Source organism: Mustela nivalis (assembly GCF_964662115.1).
Source record: "Mustela nivalis genome assembly, contig: HAP1_SCAFFOLD_761, whole genome shotgun sequence".
Classification (NCBI taxonomy): Eukaryota; Metazoa; Chordata; class Mammalia; order Carnivora; family Mustelidae; genus Mustela; species Mustela nivalis.
The window spans coordinates 74,798-99,673 of NW_028135902.1; the positions used below are offsets into that span (position 1 = coordinate 74,798).

A 24,876-nucleotide genomic window follows, 5' to 3' on the forward strand; every position below is an offset into this window, starting at 1 on the left:
TTGAATTTAGCTCAAAAGCAAAGGGAGGGTAAATTGGAGAGTTACTGCAAGCTCACAGAATTGAAATATGAGATAAACAACAGGCCACAGAAAGGCCAGTAAGCGGGGCAGTCCCAGGGACCTTAGCAGCAAGAATAGTGGGCTGCCTCAAAGGACAAATAAATCCATTCCTTTTGTCCCTGGAGCATCTGCTCAAGATTCAAATCCCCAAGAAAGGGCCTCGGACTGGCCTACCTCAAGTTACTTGGCTACTCCAGCATCCGAGGGATAGGGCTCAGTGACATGACATGGTGGGGGTCGGGGAGGGACAGATAATTCCCTAAAGAAAGGGGATGGTGCTGTTCTCAGAATAATCAGAGATGGGATACGGGGTTCAAGTACGTGTGCACACACACTCACACACACATTCTACCCCCTGCCTGCCCAGCATCCATCCTCCTTCCCATATGTACAAATTTTAAGTCACCTTCCTCACCTGATGCAATTCTTCCACCTGCAGCTACAAACATGCGCACCCCTACTCAATGACAAAAGGGCAAATGAAACAGCCCGTTCATCTGGAAATGCCACTTTCTGGAATAAGAGTCACAATTTCAGGAAATCTGTAAGAATGTTCAGGTAGGAGGTGAGGGGGAGAAGGTTGGGGGCCGCTCTCCGATGAGAATTACCCAACCCGTAGTCAGCCCATAGGAAGACTGCAGCTCTGGGGAAGATGGGGGTCCTCAGGCCATGTATGGGGGCCACTTGCTCCTCAGTATTTTTGGCTCTCAGAGTGGTTACATCAGAGAGGAAGCCGTGCCATCCAGTGGGTCTTTCCAGCCCTTGGAAGACACTATGTGGGGCACTTGGAACTGGCTGAGGAGGAATTTTGCTTGAGTTTACAAATTCCTCCTTGCTCCTGTGTCTTGGCATGCTCCTGGTCCTAAAGGAAGCAAGTGCACAGGAGCAAGTAGAAACTGGGAGTAAAGAATATTGGCGTGAGGTAGAACTAGCTTCGAGTCCTCACTCTTCTTGCTGGTCACACAGCTTCGGCCCTCAGTCTCCTCAACTGTGAAATGGGTCGATGTCTCTCTCAGAGTGTCACTCTGATGAGCAAGGGAGCTAACGCATGTACTTGTAATAGTGTCTGGTAAAGGCTCCCTACATAGGAACTCTGATTTTTCTCTCTTTCTGCCTGGCGAGGAAGCTGAGACTCAGAGAAAGATGGAATTTGTCCATGGGACTGTGGAGGTCATCAGATTTCATGAAGCAAAAATATAAGAGGGAAAGGAAGCAACAGACCAGTGTCATTCAACAGAGAAATAATGAGAGTCACATATATAACTTTAGATTTTCTTATAGCCACATTAAAAAAACTAAAAAGGAACAGGTGAAATTAATCTGATGAACATATTTTTGGGGCACCTGGGTGGTTCAGCCATTAAGCATCTGCCTTCGGCTCAGGTCATGATCCCCGTGTCCTGGGATTGAATCCTGCATCGGGCTCCCTGCTCCGAGGGAAGCCTGCTTCTCCCTCTTCCACTCCTCCTGCTTGTGTCTCACTGTGTCTTTCTTTCAAAGAAATAAATAAAACATTTTTTAAAAAAGAATATTTTTACTTAACCCCAGTATATTGCAGATAATATCATTTCAACATGGGACCCATAGAAAAAGTTACTGAGATGTTTTCCACTCGTTCTTTTCTGGTAGTCACATTAAAAAACCTAAAAAGCATTTGCCATTAGTTTTCTAGTATATTTTATTTAATCAGATAGATCGAAAGTGTTGTTATTATTATTTCAACACATCATCCATATGAAAAAGCAATAAGGAGTTACTGTCCATTCTTATTATCAAACACCTTGAAACCCACTGTGTACTTTTATATTTGCCACGTGTCTCAATTTGGACCTGCTGCATGTCAAGGTCTGGGCCATGGTAGGTCGTCTGCATCTCCTTCGTTGAAACTTCCCAGGAGCCCTGTGAGGTATTAATAGACCCATCTCCTAGATGAGAAAATGGTCCCTGAGGTCAAGTGACTTGCCTAAACTCATACAGTCAGAAAAAGAGCAGAGCCGGGTTTGGGGCTGTCTGATCTGTTCCGATATAACCCTTCTGGGACTTCTGGAGCCCCAGTGCCTGCCTCCCGATTGCCCATCCCCAAACTATCGATTACCACCATGATTTATGACCCTCCGGCCAGGCAGTCCTGGAGATGGAAGTAATTTGTTTCTGACAGAGGAGGCGTGCCTGGACACCTGCACCTCCCCATTCTGCCTCGGCTTCCAGCCCAGACGATCGATGGATTCCCTGCTGGTCAATGGTGCCGAGGAGTAACCTACGGCGGCAGTTAGATTCGCTTAATCAGGCACTTGCTCAGAGCAGCCCATCTGACAATTTTATTGGGCCAAGAGCGTCATATTTCAGTTTCTGTTTCCGCCCGGGGCTTTGGTTCCTAGATCAGCCAGGGTTGAGTCTGTTGCTTTTTGTATTACAGCAGAGTCTGCGCTCCTTCCCTGGAAGAGTAAACCTACCGGCTGGAGTATAATCGATCCTCTGACCTGGAAGGGGTCACCTGGCATCCCACTGGCATTTAAGGAGAAAAATCTGTGAGCTCAGCTCTCAGTGACAGTGTTACTGACAATAACACCAGTCGCTATAACAACAGTAATACTTAACATTTATTTAGCCCTTACTGTGTTCCAGGGACGGTTCTAGTGTGTTGCACACAGACACACAGTATGGTAGTGTTCACTGGAAAGCAAAGGGAGGCTTAGGAAGGTGAAGGGGCTTACGCAAGACCACAGAGCTGGAGAGGGATTTGAAATCTAATCTCAAGCAGTCTGAGGTTTTCAAGAGTTTGGTGAAGTGGCAAGATATATACCCCCCCCCCCAAAAAAAAGTGTGATGAGTAATAGAAAAGAGAAAGCAACAGGGTCTACTATTTCTGGACCAACAATTATAGTATCACAGCAAATACTTACTGGAAAGCTTATGAAGCGCCAGCCTGTGTTATAAGAACTCCACATACCATATCTCATTAAAGCTCTACAAAACTTTGAAGTAGGGACTATTAGCACCTTATTTTACAGATGGGGAAACTGACAAAGAGGTCAGATGGTTTGGCCAAGGTCATGATGATGTAACCGCAGTGAATGGACAGACGATCCCGCTGTGATGTTTACCTATATATTTGGCTTGTTTCTGATCCCTGGGCTATCCACCCCAAGGCTGTAAGGTAAGGCTGACACCCCAAGAGAGACGTCTGAGTGGGAAGAAACTGGCATTGAACTGGGCACTCCCAACTGACACAGCTTGAGTAGTGATGACATTTTAGGATCCATGAGGAAATATTTCATTGGATTCTCAAAAAAATATCTGCTTTAAAGGGTTATTTGGAGGAAGAAGAGGGGTTTGCCTGTCAATGGAAAGCACTGAATAAAGCAGTAAAGAGGCTGTGGGACCTGGAGCCAGACCTGGGTTCAAATCCTGTCACTGTCACCAAATAGTCACATGAACATGGGCATGTCAGTTACCATTCCTAAGCCACGCCTCCTCCTCTCTCGCATGGGGGTCAGAATGGCACTGAGTTCATAGGGTTGTTGTTGTAGGATGTGCTATAAAATGATGTGCTGTGGACTGGATGTGTCCCCCACCTCCAAACTCATATGTTGAAATCCCAAACCCGATAAGATGATATTTGCAAATGGGAGCCTTAGGGAGGTAAGGAGGTCATGACAGTGGAGTCTTTGTGATGGGCTTAGAGCCCCTATGTGAACAGAGAAGAGCAGAGAGCTTGCTTCTTCTCACTCTCTCCACCATCTGAGGACACAGCAAGAAGGCAGTTGTCCCTAAAGTAGGGAGCAGGTCCTTAACAGACATTATACCTTTTTTTTTTTTTTTAAGATTTTTATTTATTTATTTGTCAGGGATAAAGGGAGAGAGAGCGAGCGAGCACAGGCAGACAGAGAGGCAGGCAGAGGCAGAGGGAGAAGCAGGTTCCCTGCCGAGCAAGAAGCCCAATGTGGGACTCGATCCCAGGGCGCCGGGATCATGACCTGAGCCGAAGGCAGCTGCTTAACCAACTGAGCCACCCAGACGTCCCTGGAATTATTTCTTACTAGCATCTTTGTACCTCTTTTTCATGGCTACTTTTGGTGAAGTCATTTTGTACCTTTATAGACAAGCAAAGGGGAGGATTAAAAAAATAAAGCTCTGTCCTCTCACTGATCAGAGTCTCCAGGGAGAGAAATTAGGCAAATAATTCTTACTTAAATATTGTCCTTGTGCTAGCAAAGCTCAGGATGGGTCCCCGAACGATCTCTATTCCTCGGTCATCTGAAGCATTCAGCTAATGCGGGAGAGAGAAAGCAGAGTCCATTAGAAACACGTTTGTATGTTATCTACGAACTTATTTACCTTTCATCCACCCAGCTCGGCAGGCTAGGTCTCCAGGTCTAACGACAGCTGTGAAATAAACACTATTAAAAACCAAGATCACAACTGTATTTAAAACTCACAACTCACTACACCATTACGTTACGTTCTGAAAGGCAAATGACTGTGTTTCCTTCCGCACTGGAAGAAAACCACTGACATACTCTGGCAGAGTAACTCATTGGCCTGACCAAAGTGAACAGCACCTCGGGCATGAACAGAATCATGCTGATTTGAGCCACCTCAACCCAGAGCAACCCAGAAGTTACCAGTCTTTAACATACTGAAGGAAGAACACTGGTGGCAGGAAGGTTCTAAGAGCTATAATGAAAAAATTAGTTAGACATTTTTTTCTTGCAATAGACAATATTTGCAACTTTGTAATCTAAGGGTATCAGTCCACTCTCAGAGCAAACAGATGGCATTCGCAAGTTCAGGGATTTGAAAAGAATGACATGTAGAGAGATTTGAAACGGCGGGGGGGATGGGGAAACCACAAGAGCTGTGCAACTCCTCTGCAACTGCTGGGACCCACTACCAACCCCAGGTCTTAAGAGGTGAGTGGGGGAGTGGTGCTCAGCTGGAGAAGGCTGTGGGATCTGCCCAGCAGGTGGGGATGCTGTCAGCCTGTGGTGACCCCCCAGACAGAACCAGGCACCGCTCTCCTTCTCCCGACTCCTGCCAGGGCCCCTATTGGCCAAACGTAACCGGGGGAACCAAAGGACAAGGCAGCCTGTAGTCAAGACTATTCAGCCTTCCAGGGCAAGAACGGGAGGGAGCCACATGGAGACGAACTCTGGATGGGCACGTGGAAGACAGCAAGCCACCAAGTGACCACTCACTGAGGCACCCCAGAGTGTTTGCGTGCAAGCTGGCAAAGGCAAAGAAAAATATCCAGCCCTACCACTGCCCTCTAGCTAATGCCAACTCAGGCCCAAATGTCGACTCTAGACAAAAGCCACTCGAGATATTTTGTCTGTTTCTTTCCCCACTTCCAGCACAGCAACTTACTTGTAAAGTAAGACAAATCTAAGAGAACTAAGAGACTCGAGTTCTTTGCAGAGTGAGAAGAATCCTCTTACTTACCTCCAAGACCATGGAGCCAAATTCCTTATCTTTGTACAGCTGTTTTGCACAGGCCAGGATGGTGGAGGTCTTTCCTGTCCCCGGAGGACCATAGAGAAGCAGGTGTGGCAGGCGGTCTTCACTAATAAATTTCTGAACTGAGGATTGGGAAGAAAGAGAGAGCCCATCAGTTTCCAAGAGTTGCCTTATTCACCTGGGCCCTAGAGTTGGCTCGAACGCACTTCAAGTCCACATTCAAATAAGAGGCAGACGCAACAATGAAAAATCTGAAGGGACTCAGCTCTTACAACATTCCATAAAGCTCAGTCAGATACTTCAACGTTATTACTCAGCAGAGACATCACCAAGAAATTTATACAGGTCCTCCAACTAGAATGACAGCAACTGACACACGGATGCTTACTGGTACTCAAAATGTCCTGATGAGAAATCAGATCGTTCAGTGTCTGTGGCCGGTATTTTTCAACCCTGAAATAGAATGTAGCATGGATTACAATACACACAAATGCCAGAACATGCTGTCACATGCAAAAGAATCCTTTCATATCCTAATGAAAAGAGAAAGGGAAATAAAATCCTTTAACTTTGAATACAGACCACTGGTTCTCAACCAGGGACAGTTTCATCCTCCAGAAAACACTTGGTGATATCTGGAGACATTTTTGGTTGTCACATTTGGGTGGAGGGTGCTACAGGCCTCCAGTGGATAGGCACCAGGGCTGTCACTAAACATCCTACAATACACAGGACAGCCACCATGCCTGCCCCCAGCAAGGTTATAGCCCAAATGCCCACAGCACTGCTCTCATTTTACCTTTCCAGCTATCTGCCTATAAATAATCTCAACCTGGATGGGCACCTACTATTTCAAAGTAAATCAAAAACTGGACTCACTGGGGAACGTGGGTGGCTCAGTCGGTTAAGCATCTGCCTTTGGCTCAATTCCTGATCTCAGGGTCCTTGGATTTTGCCCTGCCTTGGGCTCCCTGCTCAGCAGGGAGTCTGCTTCTCCCCCTCATGCTTGCTCTCCCTTTCTCAAATAAATAAATAAAATCTTTTAAAAAGATTGACATCAGACATATACATCAGAAGATGAATGGGCAAGTAAGTGGTGGTCGATCCATACAATGGATTATTCACCCATAAAAAGAAATGAAGCAACCACACCCGCTACAACATGATGAACCCCAAAAACATGATGCTGTGAAAGCCGCCAGTCTCCAAAGGCCATACACCGATTCTATTTATATGACCAGCCACAATAGGCAAATTCAGAGACAGCAGATTGGCAGTGCAGGAAGGGGACGGTGGGGATGGACAGTAATTGCCCATAAAGTATGGAGTTTCCATCTGCGGTAAAATGAAAAATTTGGGAACTAGAGAGTGACACAGTAGCACAACATTCTCAAAGTACTTAAAGTCACGGAATTATACCCTTTACAATGTTTACAGCTGGAAACGGTATGCTATGTGTTTTTTTCCACGATAAAAACAAACTGATCTCCTTCTTAGACAAGACCAACTTGGAGCTTTCACAGACATCAGGACGGATCCCATCAGTTTCTAAAACAACACTCAGAGGCAACTATGAAAGCAGGATGGTTACAAGTGCAAGCTCTCACTTCGCCTGGGTTCAAATCCCAACCTGTTTCTAGCTCCGGACCTGAGGCAAGTCCTTTAACCTTTTGGGTTTACAACTAGAATAATAACTACCTCCCTTCTAGGGTCTTTGTAAAGATGGAACGTCTAACAGGGTCCCTGCTAATCTAATAAGAAGCCATTTAAATACAACTTAACTGGGAAGCCTTATAATCATCATGATCATTTCAGTTTAGGATTTGAGCAATAATTGCATCGAAAATCCCGGCAAGAGTAGAGAGCATTTTGGTACGGAGGCCGATGCAAAGTCAGAAGATGCGGGATCTAACCCCAGTGCTGTCACCCGCAGCGCGTAAAAGGAATGGGGGCGATGGGAGTAGGGCAGCGGGAAGACCTGGCAAACGTCCTAGAAGAACGGAGGGGGCTGAGGAGCTGGGGATGTCAAGGAGAAAATCTGGGGCTCCGTCCGGGCCAGGTCGGGGGCGGCAGGACGAGGTCCGGCGGGCGGCGGCCTGGCCGCTGGCCCACCCCGGTCACCGATCCCCTTTCCCGCGGCAGACAGGCCTCCTCCTACCAGGGCAGGTTTCTGATCTTGGCCGCCACCGGCTGCTGCTGCTCCTGCTGCGCTGAGGTCTCCATGGCGGGGTGATAAAGGTGTCCAGGTCTGCCGGGGTCGCCGCGGCCCCGGTGACCTGTACAGTCACCAGCTGTGAGCGGGCCCAGGTACCCGGGCACTCAGAGTTCGCGCGCAAAAGGAACTCTCGCGAGACGTAGCCTCCAGCTTCCGACTTCCTCCCTAGGTCCCGCCCCCTCCCCGTTGCCAAGGCGCCGGTTACTAGGTTACCGAGAGGCGCCGGGCGCCCGACTCCCTCCGGGTCAGCCCTTTCAGCCCAGCGCTGCCCTTTCGCCGGTGCGACGGGGCTTCCTGAGGCCGGGGGAAGCAAGAGAGGCCGGGTCACCCCCTGCAGCGGCCAGTCATCGTTACAAACTAAAGTCCCACGGCGAAAGCCAGTTCCAGCTACCCCCAAAGTTAACACTTAGAGTTCGAAGGAACAGAGAGCCTCCAGCGCGGAAAAACCCCGCCCAAGGGAAAACAACCCGAAATGACGGGGCCAGGTCTTGAATATAGATGCCCTAGGGAAAAAAAAGGCTCGAAATAAGCTGGGAGGTGAGTACTTCGAATGGATAAACAACTGCAAACACGCACAGCTCCGGTCTACCTCCCAGTCCGTGCCCCTCACCCAACACAATGCGGAGAGCCCAGCTCCAGGAGCAACCCCAGAGTGAAGACCAAAACCAAGCTCCCAGTTAGTTTAATAGCGTGTAACTGGAAAGGGCTAGCTACCAAGCACAGAGGACAGGATCCCTAGGATCGGAAGATAGGGGAACGAGTATTGACATTTTAGTGCCTTTTTCTGCAATGAGATGATTTTGGACCACTTTTATTTCTTTCTACTTTGCTGGTCTGTATTTCCCAGCCATGAGTATGACGAGTATGTATTGCATCTTACAGATTACATACTTTATCCAGAATAAAGCTTTTTTTTTTTTTTTTTTTAACTTGTGAGAAAGACAATAGGGAGAAAAGAGGAGGCTGGCCTGGGGTCAGAAGGGTTCTGAATCAGAAGCGGCTGCTCCCTGCACCTGATTACATCTGTGGCGGCTGCTCTAGGAGCAGAGTAGAGGGGCAGTGAGGCAAACACAGGAGGGAAGTTATACTTGAGGCTGGCCCCTGCCTGGGAATTCGGAAGCGGAAAGGGTCATCTGTGGCTTGTGGTGTGACGGTGGCCAGCTCGGACTCTGCGTGTTCAGATACTTCGTCTGCCCCTTTGCCACCAGCTTCTCTCCTCGTCCTGTAATCTCTACTCCAGAGGTACCTGCCAGGATCAAACAACCCGTGTAAAGCAGCCGGCAACCGCCTTACTCTCTCCTCCCCTTCTAGCACACTCTCCACCCACCCTGTTCTTGTTTCAAATGTTTCCTCTCAGGCAAAACCTACTCAAGAATCGGCGGCTGGTGTGACTATACCCGCGAGGGCTGATTTCATGCGTCCACGTGACTGGACTCTGGCCGCCCAGAGAGCCGGTAACATTACGCCGGGGCTGTGTCTCGGAGGGTGTTTCTGAAAGTGGTCGGTGTTGGAATCGGTGCACTGAGCAAGGAGGGCCTCACCGGTGCTGGTGGGCATCATCCAGTCCACAGAGGGCCTGAATAGAACGGAAAGGCAGAGGATGGGCGAATTGGCTCTCTTTTTGAGCTGGGGTATCCATCTTCTCATGCCCTCAGACACCAGTACTCCTTTTTCTGAGGCCTTTGGATTCAGACTGAATCACATCTCTGGCTCCTGGGTCTCCAGCTTGCAGACAGCCCATTCTGGAACTTCTTGGCCTCCATAATCATGGGAGCCATTCCTAGGATATATAAAATATAAACAGGAATATAAAAATATAAAACATATTTAAAACACAAAATATATTTTATTATACATAAATGTTATTGACATAGAAAACATATATATCAATATTACATATACAATGTAAAATATATTGTAAGTCTACATAATAAAAAATTAATGATGTATATATAGTCATTTTGCTAAGGGACCTTTGTCTTAGAAACACGGTGCCACCACCTCTTTGAGCTGGAAGATGTGACTGAGACTAGACCGAGTTCTCATAAAATTCTGTGTGCAGCTGCTACTCGGTTTGCTTGGAATGCAGAATTCTTCTGTGTGGCGTTATCTTATATATTTACAAGGTCATGTGTTGTGTGCCTCCCCAGTGGGTTGTAAGCTTCTTAGAAGGCAAAGCATTGATTTATTTGCCACTATATTCCTAGTGCCTGATGCATGGCTCAGAGGAAGCAATCAATCAATAATTGTTCCATGAAGGAATGAACAATAATAACTAATACTTCTTAGAGAGTTGCTAGGGGCCGGACACTGTCCTATGTACTTTGCTTTACATTTATTATACCCACTCAGTTGTTGCAATAAGCCTAAGCTACTATCATTAGCTCCATTTCATAGACTAAGTAACTTGCCCAAAAGTTTAGTAGGTTTTCTGACTTGGTATAATGGTCACAACTGGATCTAACCAGGACAAGAGCCCAAATTCTTAGCGAGCTCAGCTAGTGTGGTCCCTGGACTGGCAGCAGCAGCAGCCCCTGGGAACTTGTTAGAAATGTTAATTATTCTTGTCCCTACCCCAAACCCACTGAATCTGAAACTCTGGGGGTGGACCCAGCCATCTGTGCTGTAACAGGCCCTCAAGGGGATTCTGATGCACTGGCGTTTGAGAACCACCGTCCTCCACTCCCACCGCTTCTCAGTCCTGGAGCTTGCCATCTCTTTCTAAGACAGAGAATGGGTACTTACACGCATACGCCAGAAAAACAGAGGTGTCCATTTAATGTGTGTCTCTGCAGTTTTGTGTGTTTCTGGTTTTGTTATTAATTGAATTAATTAAAGGCATAGCCCTTTGGGCAAGTTACTTAATATGTCTTTGGTCCTCAGTATTGGCATTTGTGAAATGGGCAGGCCGATATTCAGCCATGAGGAATGGCATCTGTAAGTTGCCAGGGTGTACAATTTTTTTAAGGGCCATTAAAAATTTAGATTTTTATGTAAATTACCGTATGTTAAACATTGGCACCTAATTAAAAAAAAAAAAAGAACTGCTGGTAAAGCACAAATGTTGGATCATGTGAGTTTTTCTTTCTGAAATACAGATGATCAGGCAGAAGACGCAGTCATTCCTTCTGACCCTCTGCCTAGATTGTAGACCTTCTGGAGAAATAAGGATAAATAAAGCCGGTAGCTCCACGTGAATTGTGACACTGATGAACATGGGCACAAACTTTTCTTATGTAATCAGAACCAGATTTGGAAATGCTTTAATAAAACCGTAGGTCCTAGAGATGGCAGGATCAGAAGTTACAAACAAAATTACCAACGAAAAGCATTTGCTCTTAAAATTGACTTAGGGGAAGGGAGCCCTGGATTTTATTACTCTCAGCTTTGGAACAAACTTGGCTTTGGACACAGCACTTACTGCCTTAGTTTATTTTTAAGATTTGTTCTTATGAGAGAATGGGATGCGAGGCTATCTTTGGAAGATGCTGGCAGAAGAAAATCAAACTGGGTCTTTCTCCTGAGCATGTTTGTACTGGTGAAATCATGTTTAAATGAAGAGCAAGGACTTGAAGGAGGAAAAAAATCTCAAAGGGGAATTCGAAGAGTTTGTGTAGAGGAAAGGCCATTTTCTTTGGTGACCACAGCCAAATCATTGACTGATAAGGACTGTAAATTCCTCAGCTCTTTTGGGGGCACTCGCTGCCTTCAAGGACTTTGTCTTTGTCGGAAGCCCCAGAAAGCCCCTAAACCCGACAGGGTTTAGGGAAATCCATTCATTGTCCCCTAAAGTGTGTTCGTTGAATAATTAAGGAATGGTTCTTTTTTGATTCTCAAATCTGATGCTCTTTAACTTTGAGATTGAAAGGGTGATTCATATGAATTTGCTCCATGGGCTCAAAAAATTTCACATTTTTTAATTTTTCTAAATTCCATAGAATGTGGCTCAAGGTCCTCCACCGTCTCTTCCTCAAACCAAGGGAGTGTGGAAATTCATTCTGTGGGAGTTGGGTTCCTTCGGTACCCTGGGGTCAAGAAGGCAAAGAGGTTGTAGGGAAATAGGCCAGAATATTTGAGGAAGGGCTTTTAGTCTTCAGCTGTTCCTAAAGTCTGTTGGCATAGATGCTCTTTGTCATCAAGTTTGAGGCTTAGACTTCCCTGGGCCCCTCCTTTGAAATTCTGCCACCTTCTCCTTCTCACCCACTTACTAACTCAAAGCGAGGTTCCAGAACCAATAGTATCAACACTCCTTAGGAGCTTGTTAGAAATGCAGAATCTCTGGACCCACTCCAGGACTCCTCAATCAGAATTGCATTTTAACAAGGTCTCCAAGCAGCTGGTGTGCAGATTTCAGCTGAGAAGCCCCAGATACCACATAATGTATCTCTCTCCCACCACCTTGTTCCTCACCACTGTTCTGCATCACTAAGTATGGAATTCTTCAGGGAGCGGGACCACTGGCCTCTCACATAACACTCCCAACCTCCTCCCTGCTAGGGGCTTAGCATTTTGATCATTCAACCCCAAGTCCAAAAGTTCCTAGGCGTCTAAGCTCCCCTGAGCCAGGCAAACCCAATGCTCCAGGACTCTGAGGCTTAATTGCTTGGGGAAAAGGAAAAAAATAAAAATAAAAAACAACCCTTAGTTTTTGGTGATGAGTCCGCAGTGGAAAGTAAGTCCATTAATTTCTCCATCACATTATTCTGTCACACTAATAATAGGCCCTCTGGGCTGGTGAAATTTTAAAAATATTTCTTCTTCTGGAGTCTTCTCTGTTTCCCTCTAGTTTGAGCCCAGCATCATTGCCCTGGACTAGACTCTGGGACCATCTTGATTGAAAAAGAGGAAAAGGTGTTAATAAGGAGGGGATGGAAGTGTAGTTCCATTACCCTGGCTCTGTTCGGTACTGGTCCAGGCATGGACCACACTGCCTTTGGTTCTATGGGACAGAATTGCAAGGCAAAAAGCATTTGGTGTGTTACCTGTTGTACAATCTGCGTGCAAAACAAAGGGACTGTTTCTCTCCCCTCTCTCAACATAGCAGGGACCCTGGGGATGTAGCGAAGTAAGAAATAGACCTTAATATTGGCAAAAGACTGCAGATTCAATTCGAGGATGAATAGTAATAAGAAAATGCAAATTACTATCATTATTTACGTTGCATGGCAGAGTTACACAACACTTTATTATACAGTAGATGCTACAGAAAGAACTATTTATAGACATTTTTTCCTGTTCCCCCAACCCCCCTAAACTCACTCTTTCAAAGCATCTGGCCCAAGTTCAATGGCAATGTGTTTTAAAAAATATACTTATTTTAAATAAATGCAATACTGAAAAGTAAAGACAATAGTACTGAAAATTGAAGAGCCAAGGCTATCCCAAGTCAACATGAAGAATTTTTAAACTCAAAGATATTTTAAGTGTTTCAAAGAGATAGATGTTCAAAATATACTTTTTTTTTTAAAAGATTTTATTTATTTATTTGACAGACAGAGATCACAAGTAGGCAGAGAGGCAGGCAGAGAGAGAGAGAGAGAGAGAGAGAGGGAAGCAGGCTTCCTGTGGAGCAGGGAGCCCGATGCGGGGCTCGATCCCAGGACCCTGAAATCATGACCCGAGCCGAAGGCAGCAGCCCAAACCACTGAGCCACCCAGGCGCCCCTCAAAATATACTTTTAATGAATCTTTCAACTTAAGAGAAATTGTTTGTTGTTTTTTTTTTTAAAGGACACACCTTAGAATTCAGTCTTATTCCAATCTGAAGATGTCCAATCTTGGCAGATGTGCAGGAAATTAAATTATCTGGCATGTTCATCAGTATGAAGATTGGACAATTGTGTCTTGAAAAAGTCTTAAAATTTAAAGATTGTTCAAAGTACAGATTTTTAAAAAATTAACGAAAGCAAATTTCCTTCTTAAAGGATTATCTAAAGTTTCCTGAATCTCATGGGAGTAAATTATTTTGTACCCTCTGCTTTAATTTTTTTCTTAAAATTTTAAGGGATATTGGACAAAAACAACATATTCAGTATGTCCTATTTTGGCAAATGTCAACCAGAACTGGCTTGTTAAACATGGGTTATCTTCAGTTTGTGCCAATTAATTAACTTAAGATGTTTTCTTAATGCTAAATTCAAATAAGTTCTTGGTTTTGATATAGCTTCTAATTTTCTTCTGTTGTTCAGGTGATTTGAAATTATAATTGAGAATAAATTTTGCAAAATTAACACATAAAAAGGCATCACTGGAAACGTTTTCCATTGCATAATTCCAAATGCCATGGAAATAGTTGGCGTATTTGGATAGTCATGGAACTTAATTCCATACGTACATATTTCAAAATTATCCATCTGCTTAACACCAGGAAGGGTTTCAATGGTAAGATCTTGGTGTACCCGATTGTGGAGAACTTGGTGTGATAAAATTTGCAAAATCAAAATCGTGTTATTTCTTTAAAAAACAATTAGTGGGATTAGAAAGTTGGTCCAAGCCTGCAATATGGTGTTTTGAGAACAAGAAAACAACAGCATTTATTCATGTCTCCCTGTACCCCACCAATGTGACCGCCAGGGAGAAGACATGCACCGAGGCAGTGAACTAAAGATCCCCCCCAGATCTTAAGGACTAGGTGACTTTAGCTTAAGCTTTACTGTTTTAACCAAGCAAGACCTTCTTACTTGAAATTGTAAGTGCAGATAAAGAATAGTGACATTCAAGCTCTGCCCTAAGCTTATTTATATTGGGAAAATACCTTGACGTCTTTAGTCTCAACTACAATAAACTGTCTCAATACTGATACTAAGCTATAGTTGATAAACTTCTCCTTTGATTTGTTTTGACTTTCTAATCAGAATGGGTGCCAGTTATTTATAAATGCATTAATAAAGTAACCATGGTAGATTGTCTGCAAAGATGGTTGCTGCCCATTTCTCCCATCCCTAGGGGGTGCATGCATCTTCCCCTCCCAAGAGCTGGAGTCTTTTTCCTCACTCCTTGGAGGCTGTTCTTTGACTTGCTTTTACCAAAAGAACTTGGCGGCAATGCTGTTCCAGAACTTTCGAGCTGAGGCCTGGAAGTTTACACGTTAGCTAGAGGGAATACCATCTGCCATGACTAGAAGTCCAGGCTTTTCTGTTGGAGAAAGGGGACTCCAGGAACTCAGGTGACAGCAGAGGGCCCCAGAGACATAAAAGAGTCCAGCCAACACCACAAGGAAGGAGGCCCAACTGTCCTATGCAGTCCTCAATTGTTCAAGCCATTTCAACGAAAACCCTACGAGTGAGGCCATCTTGGAACCTCCAGTCCCACACGAAGCCACCTCAGCTAACACCATGTGAAACACAGGTGAACTGTCCCTTTGAGCCCTGCCCTACTTCCTGCAGATTCACGAGCAAATAACATGATTGTTATATTAATCCATTGCATTTAGCTGTGGTCTGTTAGGTCTGTTACGCGGTAGCAATAGGGACCATCACAGCAACAATTTTCTCAAGTTTTTAAAATTGGGATTTACCAACTCTAAAAACATTTTAGAGGTTGAAAGGAAGAGACAAGTAGAATATTCATTAACCAAAGCTGTCATAACTAAGGGAGTTTTTTAAAAGTCCTTTTGAAAAAGTTTTGTGGTTATGCTTATAAACTATCCTAGTTGCTGATATTTCTGTCACAGAGAGTGATTTATTTATAAGTCAGCTAATGTGTAACCTTGACTAGAACAATGACAAAAGTAGTTTCTTCAATACTCATCTCATTTTTACTTGGTTGTTATGTAAATGAGAAATTCCAAGGAAGCTATGAGTAAGGAGGAACAGCCTTACAAACCAGACCCTCTGTGAAGCACTCCAGAGCTGCAAATATTATCTGTATAAAGTACACTTGATGTACTTGCATATCAGTAGAAATACTTGTGTCGCATGTATTCCTAGACCTAAGACCAAAGGAAATTTATCTAGGCCTAGACCATGTTTTAAGCAAGTTAGAATTTTTATTCAAATTAGAAATATGTCTTGCAGTACTAGTACTGAATTTTAAAAAACTTGGCCACCTCATGTTACCAAATTTGCCAGCGTTTTGACAATGGTATGTATGGAAACATTGCTAGCAGTTTTGTCGACCTCAGGATTTTTTTTTTTATCTGCAAAATTAGGATAGTGTTTTGTTTTTTTTTTTAAGAAAAGAACATTTAAATTAGCAGGTGACATATGGATCAGATACTAGCTATATTTGGTGTCTGTTCACTAGAAAATTACATAAAAGGATAGTTAGGAAAGGAGGTGAAAAAGAACCAGTAATAGGAGCCAAATACTAAGGGGAGAAAAGTCTAGTTTATACATGAGACATTATTAGCATAAGGCATTTTGTTCTGTAATGTAACTGTTGTAAAAGTAGGGAGAGAATAAGAGAAGAGTGGTAAATATACAGAAAATAGCAGGAGAACAACGTGACTTTGAAAAAATAAAAAACAGACTCAAGCTCACAGATGGAGGGCAAGGTCTATAAACTAGTCTACTGGGTTTCTATTTTTGGGCATTATTTTGGACTAGATAATGTAAAAACTTTCCCCGGTTAATAGTCGTCTAGATAATGCTGGGTAAAATATAACACCACCAGAAAACAGGAATAATCTCAAGGAGTCAGAAAAACAGATGGTGAAAACTAAACTGGTAGGGTTTATCTGCATGGAGCAGGGGAGGGGTTTCAGTTGTGAAAGTCCCAAAGGACAGGGGACAGAACTTTGGGGGAAGGGCACTGTGGCCTCCACTCAACGACCCTCAAAGAGCTATACCCTTAAGGGAAAGGGTGGAAGGACTAGAAAAAGTCATCCAGCCAACACAGGGAGATAGCAAGAAAGCCTATTTCTTTTACTCTGGACCTTGAGTGGGAAAGAAACGCCCCCTTAGAATTGTTCACAGTAGGACTCTACTCATGTAAGGTTTAGGGTTCAAATTTACTTTGGGAAACCCTTAAGCCAAGAAATGAGCTAAGCAAACTCTTAAATGCAAACCTTCAGTCTAGATGTCCTGGATTCCCACAAATAAAGATCTCTGTGTTCGAAATTACAAAACACACAAGGAAACAATCCACCATGAGCAAGAGTCAACAGAAACAACAAACCACAAGATCAGATCCCAAATGCTTCAGATAACTGGTTTCTTAAAGACCCATTTAAAATAAACTGGTTCACAATGATTAAAGCCACAAATGAATAAACACAAGAAAAGAACAATCCTTAAAATAGATGAAGTGCTTTTGAAAAAGAAACTAGGATGTCTTCATCTTGGTGATTTTTTCTCTTTATCATTATCAGTGGAACCAAATATTCAACATGAGACTGCACCTACGCATTGTATATTAACCAGAAGCAGTAAAATTTCCCCATGAGTCATTCATTATCACTCGTTTAGCAAACATTTATCAACACCTGCAATGTGCCACCAACTGTGTGATGCCTGAAATGGGGGTGTGTTGGGGGGGGTTGTTCAGCAGGTGAAGAAGACAGACCTTCCAGTGGGGCAGAGATAATTGCAGGCAAAACAGACTTGCAGTTAAATTCTAGCATAACGTATGTACCCAGGATGAAGGAAAGAAAAGAAAGATGCAGGCTGAGAAGGGCCTAAGAAAACCTTAAGGAAGTGAGGCTTCAGCAGAGACTCAAAGAGTGATTAGAATTTATCCTGATGGAGGAAGGAGAGAATGCTGTCCAGAAAGGGAAGAGAAATATTGGAAGGCCTGGATTCAAGGCAGGCTGGTGCAGTTCAGAACCTGCAAGAAGACCACTATGGCAGAGTACAGAAAGCCAGTGGGAGGTCCGGTTTGTATGTGTAGGACCACCATGGGAGGCTGAATAGCTCTAGGGGCCAGATTCTGAAAATCCTTGTCTGTTAGGCCAACCAGAGCAGATCTGAGTTTATCCTTCAGGCAATGGGGAAATTTTGGAGAGAAGAGACCAGAAAATTTAGGCTTTGGAAAGACTATTCTGGGGATGGAGTGCCAGATAGTTTAGTACAAGGTAGACTTGTCACTCCTCAAGGTTGTTGTAACCAAAACAAAAGGAAGTTCTTATCCTGTAAGTTTTGGGGGAAAACACTTGAAACTAGTTTTGATGAGTGTCAGTAAGGGAACAAAACATTTAGTAGGAAGCCAGTTTGGAAATGCACCCTACTGTGCATTCCTAAGTGGAAAGACAAGCATAAGAATATATATAGAACATGCTTCCATTTTTAAAAAATGGAAACAAAACCTAAAATCACCCCTACATATGTGTGTGTGCACAGTAAATATATATTAATATGGAAAAAAGCCCCAAAGAGCTTCCAGCCTCCTCTTCTTGTTCTTCAGATTCCTGTTGTAGATAATTGTCCAGAAACAATAATAATGATGCTTCCTGTTTTCAAATTCATTGCTGATGGTCCAAAGGGATGGAACAGGAGGGAAATAAAAAATTACTCTAAGGTCAAAATCATGACTCCCTCACTGGAAAGTGAGCTCCCTGGAAATGAGCCACATGTTTTATTCATCTTTGAATTTCTCCAGTGCCTGGCACATAAATGCCCAATAAAAGTTTATTGGATGTGAGAATAAGAATATGGGAATTGGAGAATACCCTAATGGTTGTGTGGAAACTGGAAAGATTAAATTTTGGAGAATTCAATCTAACAAGTATTTATTTGAGCCTTTGTCGTGTGCCACCCTGAGCTGGCATGTAGGGTGAGGGGAGGTGGTTGTGTTGAGCAGCTTAAAGACCTAATCTTAGCAACAAGCAAAGGAGGGTTAGAAAGATATGGTCTAAGGGTACCAGCTTTGGAGTCAGGCAGACCAGGGTTTAAATCAGGATTCTTCCATTTACTAGTGGTTTGACCAAAAGCAAATAGCTTAACCTCGATGGGCCTCCACTTCCTCATCTGCAAAATAAAGATTATAATGATAGTACCTACTTCAGAACTGTGGAGAGAAATAAGTGAGATATTCACATCAAGCACTTAGCATAGTACTTGAGTCAGAGGAATCTCTGGATTTACATGAGATATTATTGTAGACAAATGTAGGGATCAAACTAGGGTATCTGGTTGGTGCTACTTTTAACCAGCTACTCTAGAATGTCTCTTTGGTAATTTTGGTAGTCAGAATGATGTCCCCAAAGATATCCATACCCTAATCCCTGGAACCTGTGAATATGGTACCTCACAGAGCAAAAGGGACTTTGCAGATGGGATTAAGTTAAGGATCTTGAGACGGGAGATTATCCTAGATTATCCTAGTGGTCTCTGTGTCATCACAAGAGTCTTTATAAGGGAAAGAGGGAGGCAGGGGAATAGTGAAAGTGTGACAGTGGAAGCAGAGGTTGGAGTAATGTGTTGCTGGCTGGGGGTCATGAGCCAGGAATCGTGAACAGTCTTTTGAGGAGGGGAAAGGCAAAGCAGTGGGTTCTCCTCTGGATCCAACACCTTGACTTTAGCCCAACGAGATGATTTTGGACTCCTGACCTCCAGAATTGTAAGATCATAAATTTGTTGTTGCTTTGAGTCACAGTGTTTATGCTAATTTATTATAGCAGCTATAGGAGACTCAGACAGTAATGATGGACAAAGAGATGGGCTGCCCAGACCCTATTCAAGCAAAGACTTGCTGTCCCATTGCTGGGAGTACAGTCAAGAGATGGGCTCTGCTCCCAGCTCCTTGGGCTTCAAGCCACAGCTGTGGAGAGTTGTTCATCCAAGGTCACGTCCTTTCTGGGACAGTTCATACTGAGTGACTAAGGGAAGCAAGAGTGGGATGGGGCTACAGGAACTTGTTACTTTGGTCCAACTCCCACCAACCCCGACAGGCAATCATCACTGTAGAGTGTCCCGTGGTTTTGGCGGGGGCGTTATCGGGTGCATGTCACAGTTGGGCCTTTCTCTCTGCCCAGCTCTGCTTTGTTTAGAAAAAAACCAGTTCTCCCTCCAGTGTGTCTCACTGACTCTCGCAGGACTACCGCACTCACGACACATCTGACACCAGAGATGTGGGGGTTTTCCCCGTGCCAAGCAATTCTGCAACACCAGCTGGGTGTCCTACAATTCAACTCTGTTCTGACACTATCTGCGGATAGCATCAGATCCCACAAGTTCAGGGCTCGGTCCCACAAGACTATCTCCTCAACTCCCACTTCAGATGCCTGCGGCAAGTCTAGCTCATCAGCTGTACTTCTCACTGATTAGCTATAAATCAGAGTTCCCACAATCCCCTTCTCAGGTTCAATTAATTTGCTGGAACATCTCACAAAACTCAGGGAAACAGCTACTTATATTTACCAGCTTGTGAGAGGACACGATAAAGGATACAGAAGACAAGTCAGCTGAAGAGGTACATAAGGTGGGGTCTGGAAGTGTCCTGAGTGTAGGACCTTCTGTCCTCAGGAAGTTGGGGTATGCCACTCTCCCAGTGTGTCGATGTGTTCTCCAGCCTGGAAGCTCTCCAGACCTCAGAGTATTGGGATTTTATGGAAGCTTCCTCATGCATGACCAATTATTAACTCCCATTTCCAGCCCCTCTGCCCTCTCTAGAGAATAGGGGGTGGGGCTGAAAATTCCAAGCTTCTAATCCTGGCTTGGTCTTTCCAGTGACCAGCACCAATCCAGGAGCCCATCCAGGAGGCCAGAGTCACCTCATTAGATCAAAAAATGCTCCAAGAGCTCATCATTTAGGAAATAACAAGGGTTTCAGGAGCCCCATGTCAGGAACTGAGCGAGAGACTCGCATGTATATGTTCTATTATCTCACAAGCTTCCTTCTGCTGCTGCTTCTTTTTAAGATTTTATTTATTTATTTGACAGACAGAGATCACAAGCAGACAGAGAGGCAGGCAGAGAGAGAGAGGAAGGGAAGCAGGCTCCCTGCTGAGCAGAGAGCCCAACGCAGGGCTCCATCCCAGGACCCTGGCACCATGACCCGAGCTGAAGGCAGATGCCTAACCCACTGAGCCACCCAGGCGCCCCTTCCTCCTGCTTCTTTTCACAGATGTTGAATGCTAACTCTTGTTCTTCAAACTCTGTTTCCGTATTCTTCCAGAAAAATCCACCTGTAGCAGAAACCCATCTGAGAGTGAAGGACAGTGCCTTTGAGATTACAGACCACTATTTAACTGTCTGGATTTTGTTTTGTTTTGTTTTTTTAACTCTTAAATTTCTTTAAAAATAGAGACTACTAGGGGCACCTAGGTGACTCGGTTGTTTAAGCATTCAGACTCTCAGTTTTGGCTCAGGTTGTGGCCTCACGGGTTGTGGGATTGGGCCCTGTGTCAGGCTCTGTGCTCAGCAGGGAGTCTGCTTGAAGATTCTCTCCCTCTGCTTCTTACCCACCCCCTTGTACCTCTCTTTCTCTCTCAAATAAATAAATAAATCTTAAAAATAAAAATATAAGTAAACAAATAAAAATACAGAATACTGGTATTTTATCCATAATCCTTTCACAAATGCATTTCACTACGCTTCTATCCCTTTCTTAAAAATAAACTAAAATAGAAATAAAAGCAAAAATCTGATTTAGAGCAGGGACCACATATCCTGCATATTTTTTAAAGCTTTGTTTATAATGTTTTTTGTTCATAATGTTTTTTAAACCTTTGTCTATAAACAGGAAAACCAAGTCTAATTGTGTTTGTAATTTTATGTGCATAGGAAGCAATTTCCCTTGTTTAGGTGTTAGCCAAGTTAAGCTGAGGAGTATAGCCCTCACAGGAGAGTATAAAGGTGGTCTTCTCTCCTCAGACAAAGAGAAAAGAGAGTACAAAATTCATCCTTTGGAGACCTCACCTCTGTTCATATGCATGAATATTTTATAGTATAGTATTTTATAAATAAGCCATTGTGGAATTTCCAATTAAAACCAGCATATTGGGAGGCACCTTTATTTCCTTTTCCTCCCCAAATCTGGCTAAAACACAATAAAGGGATGAGAATGTACTAACTCACCAGGATAAATAAAATGAGGGGAGACAATAGTGGATAAGAGATTTCAACAAATATTGGGAGACAAAAGGTTGTTGGAGGGATTTCCAGTTAAATACGAAAGGCTAAATACTTTGCCTTTTCCAAAAACTTTACTAAGACAATATTAAACCTGGCTGGCTCTGTCCATAGAGTATGTAGCTCTTGATCTTGGAGTCATGCCCCCCACTGAACATAGAGTCTGACAAAAAAATGTTGGGCCTCTCAGTTGGCTCCATCAGTAGAGCACACAACTCTTGATTTTGAGTTCAATCCCCATGTTGGGTATAGAGATTACTTTAAAAAAATCTTTTAAAAAATTAAGGAATAAAAAAATATGTGTTAGTTATAGATGTGCCATACCTGAGGGGAGAGCAGTCACCAGCTTTCCAATCTAGAATTCTATATCTAACCAAACTATCACTGGGGATTAACATCAGAAAAAAAAAAATTTCAAATAATACACTATATGTTAATAAAAATAGCTTAAAAAAATAAACAGAAAGGTCTTCTGTTTCAAAAAAAATATTTTCAGGCATTCAGGGACTTAAAAAAACTACCTTCCATTTGCCCTCTTTCAATAAGCTTTTGGAAATGTACTCTAACAAAATGAGAGTAAAATAAGAAAGAGTGAGACAAGACTTGAAGGAAGAGGAGATTCACAATGGGCAATAGGCAAAGGAAATTCAGAGGACAATGGCAAAAAGATGATTCAAAATGACAGCTGTGCAGTAGGCCCTAGAGAACAACTTGTCTTGATTGGAGCAAGAAAACAGACTCTGAGACGAGATCCCCAGGAAAAACATGAAACTGATTCTTAGAATGTAGGAAATATTGTTGACAGGCCTATAGCAGAGATGTTGGAGCCCTTGAAAAATTATATATATATATATATATATATATATATATATATGTATAAAACAATACTTGGAGAAATTAAAAACCAAGTCAATTATAAACTCTAGGAAAAAAAAAAGGGTTTTATAAGAAAGGAAACATAGTCACAGTTCATCTACTTGGTTTGGTAGAAAACAAAATTTATCTGGTCATAATATAAACATTTCTACTCCCAAATGGCTGTATAATGATGTTGGAGAGATCCGAGGAGGGTAAGTAAGGAGTGGTGTTAATGTACAAGAAATGAATCAATAGGCGTTCTAAAACTGATACATCAAGAAATTGTAGTATTAGTTTTCTATCTAGAAGGACAGTAATAAGTACCAGGGGAAAAACTATATGGTTTGAGGGTGGTTGCCTCTGGGGAAGAGGACATGAAAGCTGAGATAGAGGAGGGTAAGATACAGGGGTCCTTTAAACCATGTGCTTTTCAACTCTATTCTTTAGAATAAATTATTAAATAATTTGAAGATGGTAGTATATACTGTATTTGATTATAATAATGAGTAAATGATATATTGAAATTTAAAACAATTAAAAAATTAAAATTTGCTTTTTTGCACTTTTAGGAATAGAATCATCTCATGAAACTGAAGACTTGACAAAGTGTTCTCAGCCTAGTGGTAAAGCACACAGACTTTGGAGTCTCAAACCGCTTTTTAGCTTCAACACTGCTATGTGTTATGTGATCTTGGATAAATTATTTAACTTCTTGAACCTTGATTTTTCTTGACAATACAGAGAGGATATCAATAATACCTATGTCATAAGAATGATTTCATAATTAAATTTAATTAAATTAAATGAGATAAAAATAACAAAAATAACAACTAAGGAACCTATGTACTTTGTATATATTATCTTTTTTTTTTTTCTTTAAAGATGTTATTTATTTATTTGACAGAGAGAGAGAGATCACAAGTAGGCAGAGAGGCAGGCAGAGAAAGAGAGGGAAAGCAGGCTCCCTGCCAAGTCAAGAGCCTGACTTGGGGCTGAATCCCAGGACGCTGAGATCATGACCTGAGCCGAAGGCAGAGGCTTTAACCCACTGAGCCACCCAGATGCCCCTGTACATATTATCTTATTATCTTATTGAATCTTATTGAATATCTACATATTACTTATTGAATCTTCATAACCTGTCTATTTTATGAAGAGATTTGTATCATAATACCTAATTATTTAATTACTAATTACTCAATAAACATTAGCAGTTTTCTGTTAGTATTTTGATGGGAATGAAGACTAATAAGAGAAACAATGAAAAAACTCGGGAACATTCTGGTTATTCTGAGACTAGATTGGTGATATCCCCTGTCCCCCTATTACACATAGTCTTGAACCTGAAATAAACAGAAAAAAGTCGCCATGGCATCAAAGTTCTATTCAAAAGTGACAATTGTTGGCTTAGCTCTACATTCTTTTTTTTTTTTTTTTAATTGTAAGGATGCCTGGCTGACTTAGTCAATCCCAGGAACCTGGCATCATAGCCTGAGCCAAAGGCAGACGCTTAACCAACTGAGCCACCCAGGTCCCCCTGTTGCATAGATTTTTCGAAATAGAATTGCTAGGTCAAAGAGTAAATGCCCTGCAAAAGAGTTGTACCCACTTATACTACCACTCATTAGAGTATGAAAGTGCTTATCTGCTATTCTCTCTTTGTTCTTAGATAATACTGCTCTCTTTAATATTTGTGATGCCGATGGACCAGAAATACCTCAATGTGTGAATTTGTATTTTTCTTTTAATTTATTTATTTGAGAGAGGGAGAGAGAGAGCGAGTGAGCCTGAGTGGCGGTGGCGGGGTTGGCAAAGGGAGAGGGAGAAGCAGACTTGATCCTAGGACCTGAGATCCTGACCTGAGCTGCGTGCAGCTGCTGAACTGACCAAGCCTCCCGGGCATCTCGGTATTTTTCTGATGACTGTTAGAGTATCTTTTTGCACTTTGATTGGCTACCCATGTAATTTTGCTGTGTTTTAATCCGTTCTCTACTGGGGGACATTTAGCTTGGTTATCAGCCCACTGCACATGTGGAATGCCCGAACAAAGAGGTGACTATGGGAAGGTGTTAGAAATGCATCCAGTGACAATAAAACGACTGCAGAGACGTTCAAAATGATAGCCTTGAGTCATCAAGTTTCACTGTATTTAGGAAATAGAAGAGCGTTCTTCAAAGAGTTCTATCAAAAATGGTTAAAAATATGAAGTCTTGGTAATTTCTGAAAGCTACCATTTATTGAACAGCAACCATGCGTCATCCTCTGCGTTAAGGCTTTT

At 43.0% G+C, this 24,876-nt stretch overlaps 1 protein-coding gene and 1 long non-coding RNA gene across 3 annotated transcripts; one reads left to right on the forward strand and one right to left on the reverse strand.

Annotated features, from left to right (window-relative positions):
- Positions 1 to 3,982: 3,982 nt before the first annotated feature.
- Positions 3,983 to 7,776, reverse strand: LOC309857485 (replication factor C subunit 5-like). 2 transcript variants are annotated; one of them, XM_082750166.1, is made up of 4 exons: positions 7,676 to 7,776; positions 5,906 to 5,970; positions 5,503 to 5,639; positions 3,983 to 4,330 (listed from the first exon to the last, which is right to left on the reverse strand). In XM_082750166.1, exons 1-4 carry the CDS (start codon positions 7,738 to 7,740, stop codon positions 4,247 to 4,249), a joined length of 351 nt encoding a protein of 116 aa, XP_082606292.1. In that variant the 5' UTR covers positions 7,741 to 7,776; the 3' UTR covers positions 3,983 to 4,246. The 2 variants fall into 2 exon arrangements, 1 of the variants encoding a protein (XP_082606292.1); XR_014307734.1 differs by having other exon boundaries at positions 3,985 to 4,330; positions 7,496 to 7,776.
- A 152-nt stretch (positions 7,777 to 7,928) lies between these two features.
- On the forward strand, positions 7,929 to 23,315 carry LOC309857484. The gene is made up of 3 exons (XR_014307733.1): positions 7,929 to 8,269; positions 9,090 to 9,186; positions 23,168 to 23,315. It is a non-coding gene; the product is annotated as an uncharacterized lncRNA (long non-coding RNA).
- Positions 23,316 to 24,876: the final 1,561 nt, after the last annotated feature.

Coding starts and splice junctions, on each gene's coding strand:
- LOC309857485 (XM_082750166.1), bottom strand. CDS start 7,740: ATGGAGACCTCAGCGCAGCAGGAGCAGCAGCAGCCGGTGGCGGCCAAG. Junction 5,971..7,675: donor AAGATCAGAAACCTGCCCTG/GTAGGAGGAGGC, acceptor ATTCTATTTCAG/GGTTGAAAAATACCGGCCAC. Junction 4,331..5,502: donor TTGGCTCCATGGTCTTGGAG/GTAAGTAAGAGG, acceptor CTCCCGCATTAG/CTGAATGCTTCAGATGACCG.